This window comes from Capra hircus, chromosome 3 (genome assembly GCF_001704415.2).
Source record: "Capra hircus breed San Clemente chromosome 3, ASM170441v1, whole genome shotgun sequence".
NCBI classification, from domain to species: Eukaryota; Metazoa; Chordata; class Mammalia; order Artiodactyla; family Bovidae; genus Capra; species Capra hircus.
The window spans coordinates 27072204-27088093 of NC_030810.1; the positions used below are offsets into that span (position 1 = coordinate 27072204).

General features: G+C 46.2%; 2 protein-coding genes across 2 annotated transcripts in view; one reads left to right on the top strand and one right to left on the bottom strand.

Annotated features, from left to right (window-relative positions):
* ZCCHC11 (zinc finger CCHC-type containing 11) overlaps positions 1–9614 on the bottom strand; it is a 196784-nt gene extending 187170 nt beyond the window's left edge. The window contains exon 1 of the mRNA XM_005678404.3: positions 9577–9614. The gene's annotated coding sequence lies outside the window, so the exon portion shown is untranslated. The remainder of the gene's footprint in view (positions 1–9576) is intronic.
* GPX7 (glutathione peroxidase 7) lies at positions 7194–14784 on the top strand. The gene is made up of 3 exons (XM_018044200.1): positions 7194–7402; positions 12051–12312; positions 14010–14784. The coding sequence occupies exons 1-3, from the start codon at positions 7268–7270 to the stop codon at positions 14171–14173; spliced, it is 561 nt and encodes a 186-aa protein (XP_017899689.1). The 5' UTR covers positions 7194–7267; the 3' UTR covers positions 14174–14784.

Consider the following 15890-nt stretch of genomic DNA (forward strand, 5'->3'; position numbering starts at 1 on the left):
TAACTCAGATAACCATTATATCTACTAGTGCAGGCAGGAATCCCTCAGAAGAAATGGAGTAGCCATCATAGTCAACAAAAGAGTCTGAAATGCAATCTCAAAAACGGCAGAATGATCTCTGTTCGTTTCCAAGGCAAGCCATTCAATATCATGGTAATCCAAGTCTATGTCCCAACCAGTAACACTGAAGAAGCTGAAGTTGAACAGTTCTATGAAGACCTATAAGATCTTTTAGAACTAACACCCAAAAAAGATGTCCTTTTCATTATAGGGGACTGGAATGCAAAAGTAGGAAGTCAAGAAACACCTGGAGTAACAGGCAAATTTGGCCTTGGAGCACAGAATGAAGCAGGGCAAAGGCTAATAGAGTTCTGCCAAGAGAACGCACTGGTCATAGCAAACACCCTTTTCCAACAGCACAAGAGAAGACTCTACACATGGACATCACCAGATGGTCGACACCAAAATCAGATTGATTATATTCTTTGCAGCCAAAGATGGAGAAGCTCTATACAGTCAGCAAAAACAAGACCGGGAGCTGACTGTGGCTCAGATCATGAACTCCTTGTGAATAAACCTTTGTCTAATTATCCTAATCTGAGTATGTCATCTGTTTCCTTTTGAGACTGATAAAGCCTAGAAGCAGGATGGGACCTTGCTCTAAGGATAAGGAAGGGGAAAAAAAAAAACAAACTCAAGCAGACGGAGCAGCATGAGCAATGAAAAAGAGCCATGAAAATATTATATTTTTGTTTAATTCCCTTTATTGGTGAAGGACATATTCTTAAATCCAATGTTCCGTTCTCAGTCCTATTCTTACTAGATTTATCAGCAGCATTTAACTAATTTATTGCTCTCTTTTTCTTGGGACAAATGTGTCACTTGACCTCCATGCCATTGAGCTCTTTTGGTTTTTATTCTTCCTCTGGCTAGGGCTTCCCAGGTGGTGCAGTGGTAAAGAATCTGCGTGTAATACAGGAAATGCAGGTTCATGAGGGTTTGATCCCTGAGTGGGGACGATCCCCTGGAGAAGGAAATGGCACTCCACTCCAGTATTCTTACCTGGAAAATCCCATGGACAGAGAAACCTGGAGGGCTACAGTCCATGGGGTCTCAAAAGGGTTGGACACTACTTAGCAACTAAACGATAAGTTCCTCTGGCTATTCTTTTTCTGTCTTCTCTTCTGGTTCTCTCTTATTTTCCTGATGTCTTCATCTCCCTGAAGGTGAATTTTGGAGTCCCAAGGACTATCTTTGTTTCTCTTGTCAATACTAACTCTCCATCATCATCCAGTAAGTTTCTATCTTTGACCTAGATCTCTCCTCCAAGTTCAGACTCATATATCCAACCTAACTAGAGATAGAAGCGGTGTCTGGAGCTGACCCCTCATACCAATTGTTACATTTTCAGGAATTTTTTTCAGCCTCTTGTCAAACCCTCTTGAAAAGGATGAAAGAGTCATACGATCTGAACAGGTATCAGAGTATTGAGTACTAAACATAGTCATTACTAAAACTTTAAATTCTGTACATTTTAAAAATAAAATAAATTATATTAAAAATAAAAATTAAAAATTAATCACTTTCTAATTTTTTCCGTATATTTTATTATTTTTTATACTCAGGGTTATTTTCATCTATTCTCCTTGTATAATGGAAATACTATATAATGGTGTGCTACTCTTGTATCCCTTCCTAACTCCACGTTCAATGACATCAAGTTGGTAGCTTGAAATCAACAATGGTGAGAGTATTATACAACAGAAATTGACAAATGCTACCAGTGAGAGTTTGGTTTATTGCTTTGTTGACTGCCTAGACTTAAGAGTGATGGAAAGGGCTTCCCTGGTGGCTCAGTGGGAAAGAATCTGCCTGCCAATGTGGAGGACACAGATTTGATCCATGGTCCAGGAAGATCCAACATGCTGCGGAGCAACTAAGCCCCTGCACCACAACCACTGAGCCTGTGCTCTAGAGCCCAGAAGCTGCAGCTACGGAGACCATGTGCTGCAACCACTGAGGCCCACACGATCTGGAGCCCATGCTCCGCAACAAGAGATGCTACGGCAATGAGAAGCCCTTGCAGCACGACTAGAGAGCAGCCCCACTCTCTGCAACCAGAGAAAAGCCCGCACAGCAGTGAAAACCCAGCACAGCTAAAAATAAATACATAATTTTTAAGTGATAGGAAAATATTAATAATGCAAAATAAATTTACAGTGTATTGTGTCTAGCTATTACATTGTAAATAACTTTAAAACTTGAGGAAATATTTTTTTAGTATTGGCAAACTATTAACCCATTCAGCATAGAAGTCACTTATGTCTCTCTGGTGAATTCCAACATGTCTTTATTGTTTCACTTTCATCTCAACATTAATGCAAATGAAAATATCAGCAAACATTCATCCTAGAACTATACTCATTCAGCAGTTCAGCCGTTAGTTGGCTACCAATACAAGTTTGGCAAAAATTGCATAAACATTCTGTAAGTATAAATTGGCCATGTGGAATTTACAATAGGGAGTATTGTATATTTTATTATTATTTGTCAATTATTTGCTATGCATCATTTATACCAGAAAACTTTATAACAAACTGATATGGGATACACACACACACATACACACACACTTACACATGGCTTTTTTCCCTAGAGAGCCAGTTGTTAAACATTTACCAGCATACCACTACTAACAGGCAACTCAAACTTAACATGTCCGAAACTGAACTTTTGATTTCCCATTCCAAACCAGTTGTCCCTGCAGAATGATGATGTCTTCATTTCAATGAATAGCAACTTCACCCTTCCAGTGCCTCTGACCAAAAACTTTAAAATCATCTGTGACTCTTTTGTTTCTCTCAAACCTTACATCCAACCTGTCAAGAAATCCTTTTGCCTCTACTTTCAAAATGCATTCAGGATCTGGACTACCACTGCTTCTGCTGCTATCACTTTGGTCTAAGACTCTGTTGCCTGCCCCCTCCCCCCTTGGATGACTACAACAGCCTTCTGACTAGTCTCCTTATTTCAATACTGCAGTCAGACTGATTCTGTTAAAATAGAAATGTCATTCCTGTGCTTAAAACTCTTCAATGACTTCCCACCTCACTCAGATTCCAAGCCTATGTCTTTAGAGTGGCTATTAAGTCTCTGCCCCACTCCTATCCCATTACCTCTCTAACCTCATGCCCTGTTATTCCTCCCCTCCCTCTCTCCACTGCAGCCACACTAGCCTCCTTGCTGTTTTCCAAACACATCATTTCCTGCCTCAAGGCCTTTTACTTGTTTTCTCTACCTGGAATGTTACTTTTCTTCAAGTTTTCTCTCTTGTTTGCTCTCTTTTTTCCAATCTTTGCCCAAACCACTTTTCCAGTGAGGATTCCTGATCTCTGAAATAACGTTGTAATCCCCTCCCACCACCACCACATTGTCTATCCCTCTCTCTTGCTTGTCACCATCTAATGTACTGTATGTTCCATATTATAAATTTTAATTATTATCCTTTCCTGTCCCCATTAGAATGTAAGTTCAAAAATTTTTTTTTCTGTTTTATTAACTACTATATCCCTGGCCATGAAATTAATGTCTTGTACATAGTAGGTATTCAACAATTTGTTGAACAAGCCAAACGTTAATAAGTATTCTGGGCTGTGCTATGCTAAGTCGCTTAGTCATGTTTGACTCTTTGCGACCCCATGGACGGAGCCCACCAGGCTCCTCTGTCCATGGGGATTCTCCAGGTAAGAATACTGGAGTGGGTTTCCATGCCCTCCTCCAGGGGAATCTTCCCAACCCAGGACTGAACGCAGGACTCCTGCATTGCAGATGGATTCTTTACCAGCTGAGGTACCAGGAAAACCCAGTAAGTATTCTAAATGCCCATAAAACCCTTCTTTGAGCTTATTATAGGAAAGAGGAGTATGGGGGATCCAGATTGAGTCCTCTACTTCTCCAGATGCTCAGCTGAGACTATGGGTGCATTTGTCTGTGCCTGGAGGCCTCATGTTTGTGTCAATGGACTACCTAGAAACAGCTGTGCTCTTTCAGAAACACCAAAAATTTATACAGTGGACTGAAAATAAAATGATAAAGTATGTGCGTGTGTGCTAAGTTGCTTCAGTCGTGTCTGACTCTTTGCAACTCTATGGACTGTAGCCTGCCAGGGTCCTCTATCCGTGGTATTCTCCAGGCAAGAGTGGGTTGCCTCGCCTTCCTCCAGGGGACTTTCCTAACCCAGGGTGCCATGCCCTCCTCCAGGGGATCTTCCCAACCCAGGGATCAAACCCGTATCTCTCATGTCTCCTGCATGGGCAGGCAGATTCTTTACCACTAGCACCATCTGGGAAACCTGATAAAATATATACTGTTGGCTAAAATCAACATTTCATATTAGATTCCAGTATAGACAAGTAGTGAAAAGTCACCAGAACATTTAAGAAAAATGAGTATTTACTGAATAGCTAGCTTGTGCCAGGGGGGCACAAAGATGATTCGGGTATGATGGGGTGATAGACCATGGAAACAGACAACTACACAATATTATCATCAGCTCACTAACAGGAAAATGTCCTAAGTACAAAGGCAACAGAGAGGACAGGATGATTAAGTGCAGACACAGAGGAGGATGTTATCTGAGCTGGGTTCTGAAGCATGAACAGGAAGGAGGGAAATGCCCAGTGAGAAATTTACAAGCGAAATTTACAAATTCACTACAATTTTTCCCCTCTCTGCTTACTAGAAATGCCTAGGTATCTGGATTGTAACAGGAAATAGGTTGGCCAAGCTGGCAAAACTCCCAAGTTCTGTGGGGCATAATTTGAGAACTCCTGGTGATTGGGACATGCAAGGAAAGGCTGAGTGAAAGGGACAAATGGCAGGAAGTGAGACCAAAAGATTCACAAGGGCAGGGCAGAGAAGAGGGGACCGTTTTATTCCACAGGACCCATCACAGCCTCAAGACTCCCACAAGACATGGGGAAGGAGGAGCATGAAGGAGGAGTACTTTATTTTTGCTTTGGCCTTTGCCTAGAGCAGCCATTTTCCTATTCTCCACACCTCCTTAAAATGTTGTCTGCTTCTGAAGAGAGAAGCTGCCCTGGTGTACAGAAAGAGCTCATGTTCTGAATCTGAAGGCCCGGGTCTGAGTCCTATCAGCTGTATAACCTTATGCCCAGCTTCAAAACCTTTGCCAGCCATACTCTAGAGCATGAAGTCCAAGCTCCTTGGCTTGGCTCTCAAGACCCTTCTTCTGGCCCCTGATGACTCCTCCAGCCTCATCTATCGCTTACCCCTTCTCACCTAACAGCCAAGTACTTCTTCTGGGTTGTGTCTCCATAGACAGTTACCTCGGTTGACATCTTTCCCCTCCTCCTTCCCAAGCTGGAGAATTCCCATTCCTCTCTGAAGACATGATCCTGGTGTTAACCACCTCCAGGAGGCTTTCCCTGGTGGCTAGGTTAGCAATGGTCTCAAAACCCCAGAATTTCCTCTACTGCAGAGTGTGGAGCACATCTGCTCTTGCCCCTTTCTATCCAGAGGACTCTTTCTGCAACATAGGACTCACCGTCTCTCCCCTGCTTAAAAAAAAAAAAAGGAAGAAGCTTCGGGGAATTCTCTAGAGGATCAGTGGTTTGGGCTCTTCGGCTTTCACTGCTGAGCTCCCAGGTTCAGTCCCCGGTCAGGGAATAAAAAATACCAAAACCCATGGGGCCTGAGAAAAAGCAGCTTTATTTCTTGCCTTAAGGGTCATAATTTTCACTGTGGCCTGTCGGGACTGTGTGACCTCACACCTACCTGCCTCTCTGTCTTTTCTTCTTATCCTTTGTATGAGAGGCACCTAGAGCACCTAGAGCAGGACCCGGTACAGAACTGGAAGAAGCATTTGCTGAATGACTGCAGAAGTGCTTAGTCCATACCGCGTTACATGAAAGCTCTAGTTTTCTCACACCAGCTTGTGAGCCTCTGGAGAGTGTCAGCATCCAGGACCATGCTTGGCACTTAGTGGGGTGCCATAAGGGTATTCCAAGTTTGGGAGACACTGTGACATGTTTCCCAGAAGCCCCATCAGGGAAGATTTGGAACACCAGCTGTTGGGAATACTGTCAGTGAAGAGCCTTTAACTGTCAGCCACGCACCACAGATACCTTGGCTCCTGTCAGACCTCTTCCCAGATGGCCCCACACGCCATGAGAGATGAAGGCAGGGATATAAAGGCCTGGTCTGGTCATCTTAGCTCACCTGGGGACAACTCTGGCCGGCCATTCTAGCTCCAGAGCCCCTGCGGGGTCAGCCACGACTGTCCTTGAGCTTGCATGACGCTCTGGGCTTCTGCCTACTCCGCTTCTTCCCCTCCCTCCACAGGTGTTCATCCCAGGGGTACTCCCCCACAAACACCCTGTACTGCAAATCTCCATCTCGGAATCTGCTTCCCAGAGGGCGAATCTGAAATTCGCCCTCTGTCTTGTCTTCTTTCAGAGAAGGCAATGGCACCCCACTCCAGTACTCTTGCCTGGAAAATCCCATGGGCAGAGGAGCCTGGTAGGCTGCAGTCCATGGGGTCGCTGAGGGTCGGACACGACTGAGCGACTTCCCTTTCACCTTTCACTTTCATGCATTGGAGAAGGAAATGGCAACCCACTCCTGTGTTCTTGCCTGGAGAATCCCAGGCGGGTAAGCCTGGTAGGCTGCCATCTATAGAGTCTGACACAACGGAAGCGACTTAGCAGCAGCAGCAGCTTGTCTTCTTGGTCCCATCACTTTTAGGGAATATTCATTCATTCACCCAAAGTTCACAGGCACCATTCAAAACGTTTCACATCCATTTTTCTATTGCTATCATTCGGTCCTGTCTAGGTGCGTGAGGAAGGGAACGGATGAGAAACTGGGGCCCAGAAAGGTGAAGCGACCAGCCAAAGGGCACTGATCAGAAGGGGAGCTCCCAGCTGCAGTTTCCCCACTCCCTCTCCATGCATCCTGGAACAAGAGGAAACCTCACTGAAACGAATTCGGATCTCGGTGATCAGAATCCTGAAACCACGGCTCTGGGGTCGGGGAAGGGGCGCGGAGCCCATCACTCCTGCAGTACAGATGGGGAGACCGAGGTCCAGAGCCCGGCGCTCCACCGCCCGCGGGGAAGAAGGGGGCGCGTCCTCCCTGGAGGGCCGCGTGGCGCCGGGGCCGCCCCCCTCCTGCCTCCCGCCCCCGCTGCGCCTGTGCCCCCTGCCCTGCCTCTGCCCTCGCCACGCCGCCTGCTGCGGAGCGAGTCATGGTGGCGGCACGGGCGGCGGCGTGGCTGCTCCTGGCTGCGGCGGCCTGCGCGCCGCGGGAGCAGGACTTCTACGACTTCAAGGCCGTCAACATCCGGGGCAAGTTGGTGTCGCTGGAGAAGTACCGAGGCTCGGTGAGTGTCCGCCCGCCGGGCCTCGGCGCCGCCCCGCCGGACCCTGGCCGGGGAGCCGAGCGCCCAGGACCCTGCCGGGTGGGGCTCCGTGGGGCTCGGGGCGTTCGGTCACCCAGCCCTAGCTCCCCGCCCCCACCCAGGCATCACCCCCCGGGCGTGGCGCCCCCAGATCCTCGGCCGGGTCTGTCCCATGACTACGTGGCACGGCCCGGCGTGCGCGGTGAAACCCGAAACTCTCGCTGCTCGCGCCGATTTCCCTCCCAGCGCTTTTGGGCAGCGGGGCGCAGCCTGTCACGCACCGGTTTAAAAATTAACAGTAGCAGCCTTTGTCTCTCCCATCCCCAGTTTCCGCGACCGGAACAGAGGCAGTTGGCGATATTAAGTGCAGTGAGAACACTGTGGAAATGAAAGCTCGGTGCAGAGGAAGTAATCACTTCAGATGCACCGGGGCCTTACACATCGTCTTTAGGAACAGCGGTCCCCAACCTTTTTAGCACCAGGGACTGGTTTCATTAATGACAATTTTTTCAGAGGGTGGGGAGGGTGGGGTGGTTTCAGGATGACTCAAATGCCTTACATTTATTGTGAACTTTATTTCTATTATTATATCAGCTCCACCTCAGGTCATCAGGAAATAGAGCCCAGAGGACAGTGCAGAGTTTAGACTTGGGGAGCCCAGTTTTAGAGAGTACACTAAGACCCAGAGATGGAGGGTCACACAGCGCTAGAAAGCAGGGAGCCTGGAGGAGAACCGCCTATCCATCCGTGGTCTCCTCTAGGCAAACTTTTAAGATGGCAGCTCAGATTGAGATGGAAGTCATCCAGTAAAACTGCTACCTCCTTACAGAGAGGACTTGAGAGAGGAAGTGTGCCTGGGTGAGTCTTTGAAACAAGAGAGAGTTTTAGCAAAACCGAGAAGAGTATTTCAGGCAAAGAGAACTGTCGGTGCCAAGTGGGAGTCCCTCAGCCCGTCTCTTTGCCACCCCATGGACTGTAGCCTGCCAGGTTCCTTTGCCCATGGAATTCTCTCGGCCAGAATACTGGAGTGGGTAGTCATTCCCTATTCCAGGGGATTGTCCCAACCCAGAGGTTGAACCCAGGTCTCAGCCACCAGGGAAGCAAGGCTCAGAAATAAACAGCAAGAAGGGTGATGAGGGGTAGTGAAGTCCTCAAGGGAGTGAAGTCCTCATTCTGCTTGAAGGAGTATAAAGCATGACGCTGAAAGATGAGGCTGAAGAGGGTAGGGAGTGATCAAAAGGGGCCTTAAACACTTTATTCAGGGACCTAAATGTTTCACTGTGTGAAACAAAGAGCCCTCCATGTTCATTTCTCAAGGTAGACCTGGTGCTGTGTGTGGAAAGGATAAGGAGTTGGTCTCTAATGGATCGGTAGGCCCAGCCTCCAGGTTTGGAGGAACCACACAAGAAAACAGCTGTTAGCAATCTTCCAGGAGCAAGACCATCTTCAGTGAAGAAAGTACTCTCTACCCCTTGAAATTCTCAATTATGCTGGGAGTCCTGTGGATAGTAGCCCTTGTCCAGGGTCCCCCCCTCCCCAAGGTACTGTGAGGTTCAAATGACTCGCAGTGTGGAAACCCTTGGTAGAGTGCTGTGTGCTTGTGATTCTTGGGCCCCAGTAGAAATCTCATCCAGGACTCAGGGAAATAGCCAGTCAGAGCCGGACCTGTTCCCATTCGGGCCTTCCCTTCCCTCTAGTGCAGCTCATCAGAGAGAGCCCCAGGTTTAACACTTGACCAGCTCTTCTACTTGTTAACTGATTTATTATTGAGAACCTACTATATACTAAGTACCATGCCAGCCCTGAGGGTACAGGGGATGCAGCGGTGAACAAAATGGCTAAGTTTCCATTTTAATAGAGCTTATATGAGGTCGAGGGGAGACAGACAAGAAAAGAACAGAGACACGAACAGTATAATTTCTAATAGTAAAAGGTACTAAGGCAAAAACAGACACAGACTGTTTGTTTTTAGAAGTAATAAGGCATCCAGGATGTGAGGAACAGAAATCCTGGAAAAAACCCAGAAAGTGGTCCCAGAATTCTGAATGTTTTCATCCTCTAGGTCATTGATAAATCCTAAAAAGCATTGGAGTGAGAGGCCTAGAATTCAATCAGAAAGAAATTTAAAAACAAAAACAAAAAATCCACAAACTCACCCAGATGCTAAGAGGTAGAGTTAGAATTTGAGGCCAGGCAGTCCAGTTCCAGAGCCCATGTCTTAATCTCCAGCTTTAGAGGGAAACCAGTAACAGACAGGCCAGGAAGCTGTAAATGATAACTATGAATTAACCCAAGCTTAGTCTGCTCCTTTGGCAGTATAGTCATTCATTCACCTGCAACAGCTACTGGCTCATTATGTGTATTTTACTACAGGTTTTTTTTTGTTTTTTAATTAGAAGAAAAAAAGACACTGGCTTCCTTACAAATACTACGTGCCTGCCACAGGGAGACATAGCCATGGGCAAAGTTGAGTGGCTTGTGTCCTCAGGCACAAGCTGGGAGACAGTCCTTTAGACCAGTGTGGAGTGCAGATGAATGCGTGACACTCGGAATGCCCTTGCCTGTGCTGTGAGGTTATGTACATGTAGGCCTGTGCCGCTTAGCCGCTCAGCCATGTCTGACTCTGCAGCCCCATGGACTGTAGCCTGCCAGGCTCTCCTGTCCAAGGGGGTTTTCCAGGCAAGAATATACTGGAGTGGGTTGCCATGCCCTCCCCCTGGGGATCTTCCCAAGCCAGGGATCACACCCAGTCTCCCGCGTTGCAGGCGGATTCTTCACCATCTGAACCACCAGGGAAACCCACCCCCCAACAGTGTGAATGGTTTATTTATTTTGCATACACATGTGAGTTTGCATCCGTACTTATATATGTATATATATAAATTAACTGTGTGTATTTGGGTGTATCTGTGTTTTCGAAATTCCTGGGTGGTTCAGTAGTCAAGAACCTGCCTGCCAGTGCTGGAGACAGGTTCAATCCCTGAGTTGGAAAGATCCCCTGGAAGGGGAAATGGCAACTCACTCCAGTATTCTTGCCTGGGAGAATCCCATGGACAGAGGAGCCTGGTGGGCTACAGTCTGTGGGGTCACACAGAGTTGGACATGACTGAGCACATAGGCATGTCTGTGTTTTGGTCACTTAAAGATAAGCTTTTTGGATTCAGGCATGGAAATAGAAGTAGGATTTCCCTCTCTCTAAAAGTATGGGCAGACACACAAGATGTAGGTTAAACAACCTTTAATGCTCTCAGCGCCCAGGGATCCAGCAGAGAAGAAAGAGGAAGGCCTCTAACTAGTGAAGGGAGCTGAAGGGGCCTCACAATATGGCATATGATGACAAAATGGCCACAGGCTGGGGCCCCAAGAAATGGGCGAGGGAGTTACAGCCCAATGGTTCTCATCATCCAGCCCAGTGGTTCTCAGCTGGTGGTGATCTTTCTCCCCAGGGGACTTTCAGGAATGTCTGGGGGAGACATTTTTGATTAGTAAGACTAGGCGGCTAGTGGGTAGAGGCCAAGGATGTGGCTAAACATTCTACAGTGAACAGGGCAGCCACCTCACAACACAGATTACCCACCCCCAAATGTCAGTAGTGCTGAGGTTGAGAAACCCTGCCCAGCCTGAGCACGTCTAGTGCCCTGAGCTGCCCCTGGCTCTCGACGGAGCCAACTGGTATAATCCCGCCGCTTGTATTAACAGGTGGCCAGATTGATAGGACTTGGCTGCCCAGATACAGGGTAAGATTTTAAATCCTGCAATAATATGTAACCAGAAGCTGAAAAATAGAGCATTGGTGCCAAAATTGTAATTGCAGTCATATAATCGAGTTCCATCAGCCAGCTTTATATTTATCACCTGAAGGCAATGAATAAATGTGTTATAAGGCAATTATAAATTTAAAGGTTAGTCTAGTGACAGAAGGAAGTGGTATTTTTTTGCTGGAGGGAGAAGGGCAAAAAAGGATTGCCCTGAGGTTCTTGAGATCCTTTTATCAAGAAAACCACATCTGTCTATGTACCCGTTACATAGGCAATCATTTATACATGCACACTTACTCATTCACTCAGCACATATATTCTAAGACTTTTCCATGTGTCAGCCCCAGTGAAGTCAACATAGCTCCTGCCCTCAGCAGGTTCACATTCTAGAAGGGAGGACCAACAGGTATATAGGCAACTCCAGTACAGATTGATGACTGCTAGTTGACTGAGCCAGAAATTAAACGCAGGTCTGCCTTTGTCTCCTGTATCACCTCCTGGTGGGAGTTCACCAGTATGTGTGCCTCCCTCTGTGATGGTGTTCTTTCTGTGTGTGTGGGCATGAGTGATGTGTGCCAAAGTATCTTTGTGTCCTGGGCCATAGGCAGACCCATTGATGTCTACTGTGTGCTTATTCTGTTTATGGACGTGTATGCACACATATCTGTAAGCCCCTGCATGTCTGATTTCATTTGTGCCTGTGTGTATGTATTTGTGTATATGTGAGAGCATTGTTTACATGCGTATATGTTGTGTTCTTGCGTATATGAGAGAATGCTTTTATTGTTGAGGGGTCACACATGTGGGCATGTCAGGGCATGTGCCTCTTCTCTGGGTTGTAAATGTGTTTGGGTTTTGTTTTTGCTGCCCAGGTGTCCCTGGTGGTGAATGTGGCTAGCGAGTGCGGCTTCACAGACCAGCACTATCGGGCCCTGCAGCAGCTACAGCGGGACCTGGGGCCGCACCACTTCAATGTGCTTGCCTTCCCCTGCAACCAGTTTGGCCAGCAGGAGCCCGACAGCAACAAGGAGATCGAGAGTTTTGCCCGCCGCACGTACAGTGTCTCTTTCCCCATGTTTAGCAAGATTGCCGTCACCGGCACTGGTGCCCACCCTGCCTTCAAGTACCTGACTGGTGAGTCCCTCAGCTGGCTGGGCAGCAGAAGCTACTGGCTGGCTGGGTGACCTGGGCCCCCTTCTTCATGCCCCCAGCTGGGTTGATGGTCTATTCCAGCACAAATCTGTGAGGATGAACTGAAGAGTATTCCTACCTAAGAATATCTCCACCCTTACTGCCTTGCAGTTTCCCCCAGAGTCACTCTGCAGGCTTCTCTCCGCTCCTGTTACCATCCACAGGGGCTCCTAGAAGGAAACTGGACTCTCAGATTTTAGCTTCACACGGATGACACCACATTCCTGGAGAGGGCTGACAGCTATCTCCTGTCCTGAGGCAGAGGCAGTCAGTCTGGGGACCACAGGAGGGGAAAGCTAAAATACCAGCTCCTGGGTAGTCCAGTGGTTAGGACTCAGCACTTCTACTGCCTTCCAGGGCTTGGGTTCAGTGCCTTGTCAGGGAGCTGAGATCTCTCAAGCTGTCAGGCACGGCCAAAAAAAAAAAAAAGCCCCAAAATACACAAAAGAAGAAAAGATCTTAGTATTTGAGAAACAGATCCCTTCCCAGAAGCCTGAGAACCACAAAATGGGGTCATTAGCCAATCTTGTCATTAAATCCTGTTTCCTTTCTCAGGCTTTTCCCTTCCTTTGGGGGCTCCATTTTTGCCTTCTCCCACCTCCCACTCCATGCTTCTGGTTGCTTTCATATCCCTCACTGCCCTCCCCCAGAACCCATTCACCTGGAAGAGTAAATGACAAACAGCAGTGTTGCAAACCAAAGGTCCCTTACTGAGGCAATTTGAATTTTGCTCTATGAGTCAGTCCTAATATTTTTCCCCCTCCATGTGTTTTTATTAGTTCCTTCCCAGTTCCCATAGCTATAGCTCAAACCTGGCCGTGTTTTAGAAGCACCTGGGGAGCTCTTTAAAATACATTAGCCTGAGACCTAGTGAAGCAGGACCCAAGAATCTGTTTAATTATAAGCACCCGCTCCACCACCACCACCATGATTCAGATGCAACCAGTCCAAGGACTAATATATGGGAACCATTAAGATTAAATCAGGGACTTCCCTGGTGGTCCAGTGGTTAAGACTTCCCTTTCCAGTGCAGGGAGCACTAGTTCAGTCCCTGGTGGGAGAAACTAAAAGTCCACATGCCTCGTGGCCACAAAACCAAAACATGAAACAGTGTTATAATAAATTAAATTAATACTCCTAAAAAAGGGATTAAATCAGAGAGCAGGTTATAGACTATGCAGTAGTTTGAAGTCATTAAAACTTTTTGTTTTTTTGTGGTCACACCATGCAGCATGCGGAATCCTAGTTTCCCAACCAGGGATTGAACCTGTGCCCCCTGTAGTGAAAGCAGAATCTTAACCACTAGACTGCCAGGGAAGTCTCTGAGATCATTAATAAAGGAAGGTCAGATATTGCCTTATCAGGCACTTGACAGAATTCTAAAGCAATGGTTCTCAACCTAGGCACCACATTGGAATCTCCTGGAAAACTTTTAGAAAATATTGATGCCTGAGTCTCACCCCCAGAGATTCTTCCTTAAGGGGTCTGTGGGTATGGACTGGACATCAGGACCTTTAAAAGTTCTGCGGTTCATTCTAGCTAATAGAACCAGTGCTTCAAGGGAGGGGTGGATACCGCTGATGGACTTCCAGGAGACGGGACACAGAGAAGCACGCTTTGCTCTCCTTCCTTTTCTCTAGAGACTTCTGGGAAGGAGCCTACCTGGAACTTCTGGAAGTACCTGGTGGCCCCAGATGGAAAGGTGGTAGGAGCTTGGGACCCAACCGTGTCGGTGGAGGAAATCAGGCCCCAGGTTACAGCGCTTGTGAGGAAGCTCATCCTGAAGAAGCGAGAAGACTTATAACCACTTTCCCTCCTCTCCCCCATCCCCTCCCCGGACCGTGCATGAGTGACCAAAGCAAAATGAAATGGTGCTACAAAGGGAGAGACCACTGACTCTCCTCCACTCTCGTCCCCCCTACCCCATCACTCCTGTTGGGGGAAAATTCTAGTAGCTTGATTATTTGAATCTTAGAGCAACCTCTAGGAACTCCTGACCAGTGAGAGTTCTTGACCAATGACTCACCAGCCGATAGGAACCTCTAGCCCATGAAAATGTGTGGCAAATAGAAGCATTTCAAGCAATAATCTCCTACCTATAAAGCAGGACCAATTCCTACCTCACAGGGCTGTTGTGAGGATGAGGATGAAAAGCCTATGAAAGTGCCAAGGGCAGTGCCAGCTAACCAGGAGGCATTCAATAAGTGGTTTTTGCATATGTACCAAAAAATAAGTTGTGATCAATAAAAACTTGAACTCAACATGAATTTATAGCCATGAGAATCCAGGCCAAACATTTGTAGCTGTTAACTGTTTTCCTATGTATTTTTTTAAATTACAAAAGTAACACAATTCATTGTAAAATAATACAAGATGATACAAAATAAAAGATGAAAGTATCTCCCTCATTTTCTGTACTCTTGGTCCCTGGAGGTAAACTTTTAGCAATTTGGTACAAAATCTTCTCAGAATTATTTTAATCAAACCAATCATTATTGCCTGATAAGAATTCACTGACCAAAAATACACTTCAATTACAGGCAAAGGATATGAATAGGTAATTCACTGAAAAATAGAGATGGATCATGAAAATATGAAAAGATGTTCAGCTTCATTCAAGTTGGAAAGATTTTGTTAAATGATAATACCTGTTGTTGGTAAGGATGTGGGAAAATGGGCATTCACATAAGCTGTTGGTGGGACAAACTGGTACAGGTTTTTAGAGGATGACTTGTCAGTATCTTTTAAAACAAAATGTCTACACGCTTTGCTCCATCATTTCTCCTTTTGAAAGACTCCCAAACTGTGCAAATATGTATGTACAGTAATATACATGTACATTGTTCATTATAGTGAATATTTTATGCAACCTTGTGTCTATCAGTATGGTTTTGTAGCAAATTATGACACAAAACCAAATGATCCACTAGTACAGTTGTTCAAATGAGTTAATTTCTATGCTGAAAGTTGTCCAAAAGTGAAAAAAGGCAAGTTATAATGAACACGTGCACACACACAAAACAACATCCAGCATAAACAAGAATAATATTTTTATTAAAAATTTCAGTGTTAAGCGTGAGAGAGGGAGGGAGGGATATGGACAAAACTGCTAATTGTTGCTGTCTGTGAGGGCATAGCGTGGGATAACAGGAGTCATTCGCTTTCTTTGTTAGGTATTTTTTTAATGTTTACATTTTATATGTAAAATATGTATTTCACTTTTATATAAATCTAAAAAGGAGGTATCTAAAAACTGAGCTGATGAGCAAAGTCACTGATCTGTAATTTATTGGCCAATGGAGATTTCATGTCCACTTCTCCCAAAGTCACTTTTCGAGAAGCAGGAGACTCAGATTCAAGTTCTGGTTGTACCCTTGACTCACAGACTGAGAAAATGGTTCCCTCTCTGCTGTCTTCCGTTTTCCCACTGGACAGAGAAAGGGTTGATCTGCACTCACAATCCTCAAAGCCTACTTTAATATTCCTTCCCCAAAGCTTAGAGTAAATGAAGGCGTTCTGTG

What these genes read in the sequence shown, in the direction of transcription:
- GPX7 (XM_018044200.1), top strand. Translation starts at nt 7,268, where the DNA reads ATGGTGGCGGCACGGGCGGCGGCGTGGCTGCTCCTGGCTGCGGCGGCC. An exon ending in TGGAGAAGTACCGAGGCTCG is followed by an intron (nt 7,403 to 12,050) that starts GTGAGTGTCCGC and finishes TTTGCTGCCCAG; the next exon opens with GTGTCCCTGGTGGTGAATGT. An exon ending in TGCCTTCAAGTACCTGACTG is followed by an intron (nt 12,313 to 14,009) that starts GTGAGTCCCTCA and finishes CCTTTTCTCTAG; the next exon opens with AGACTTCTGGGAAGGAGCCT.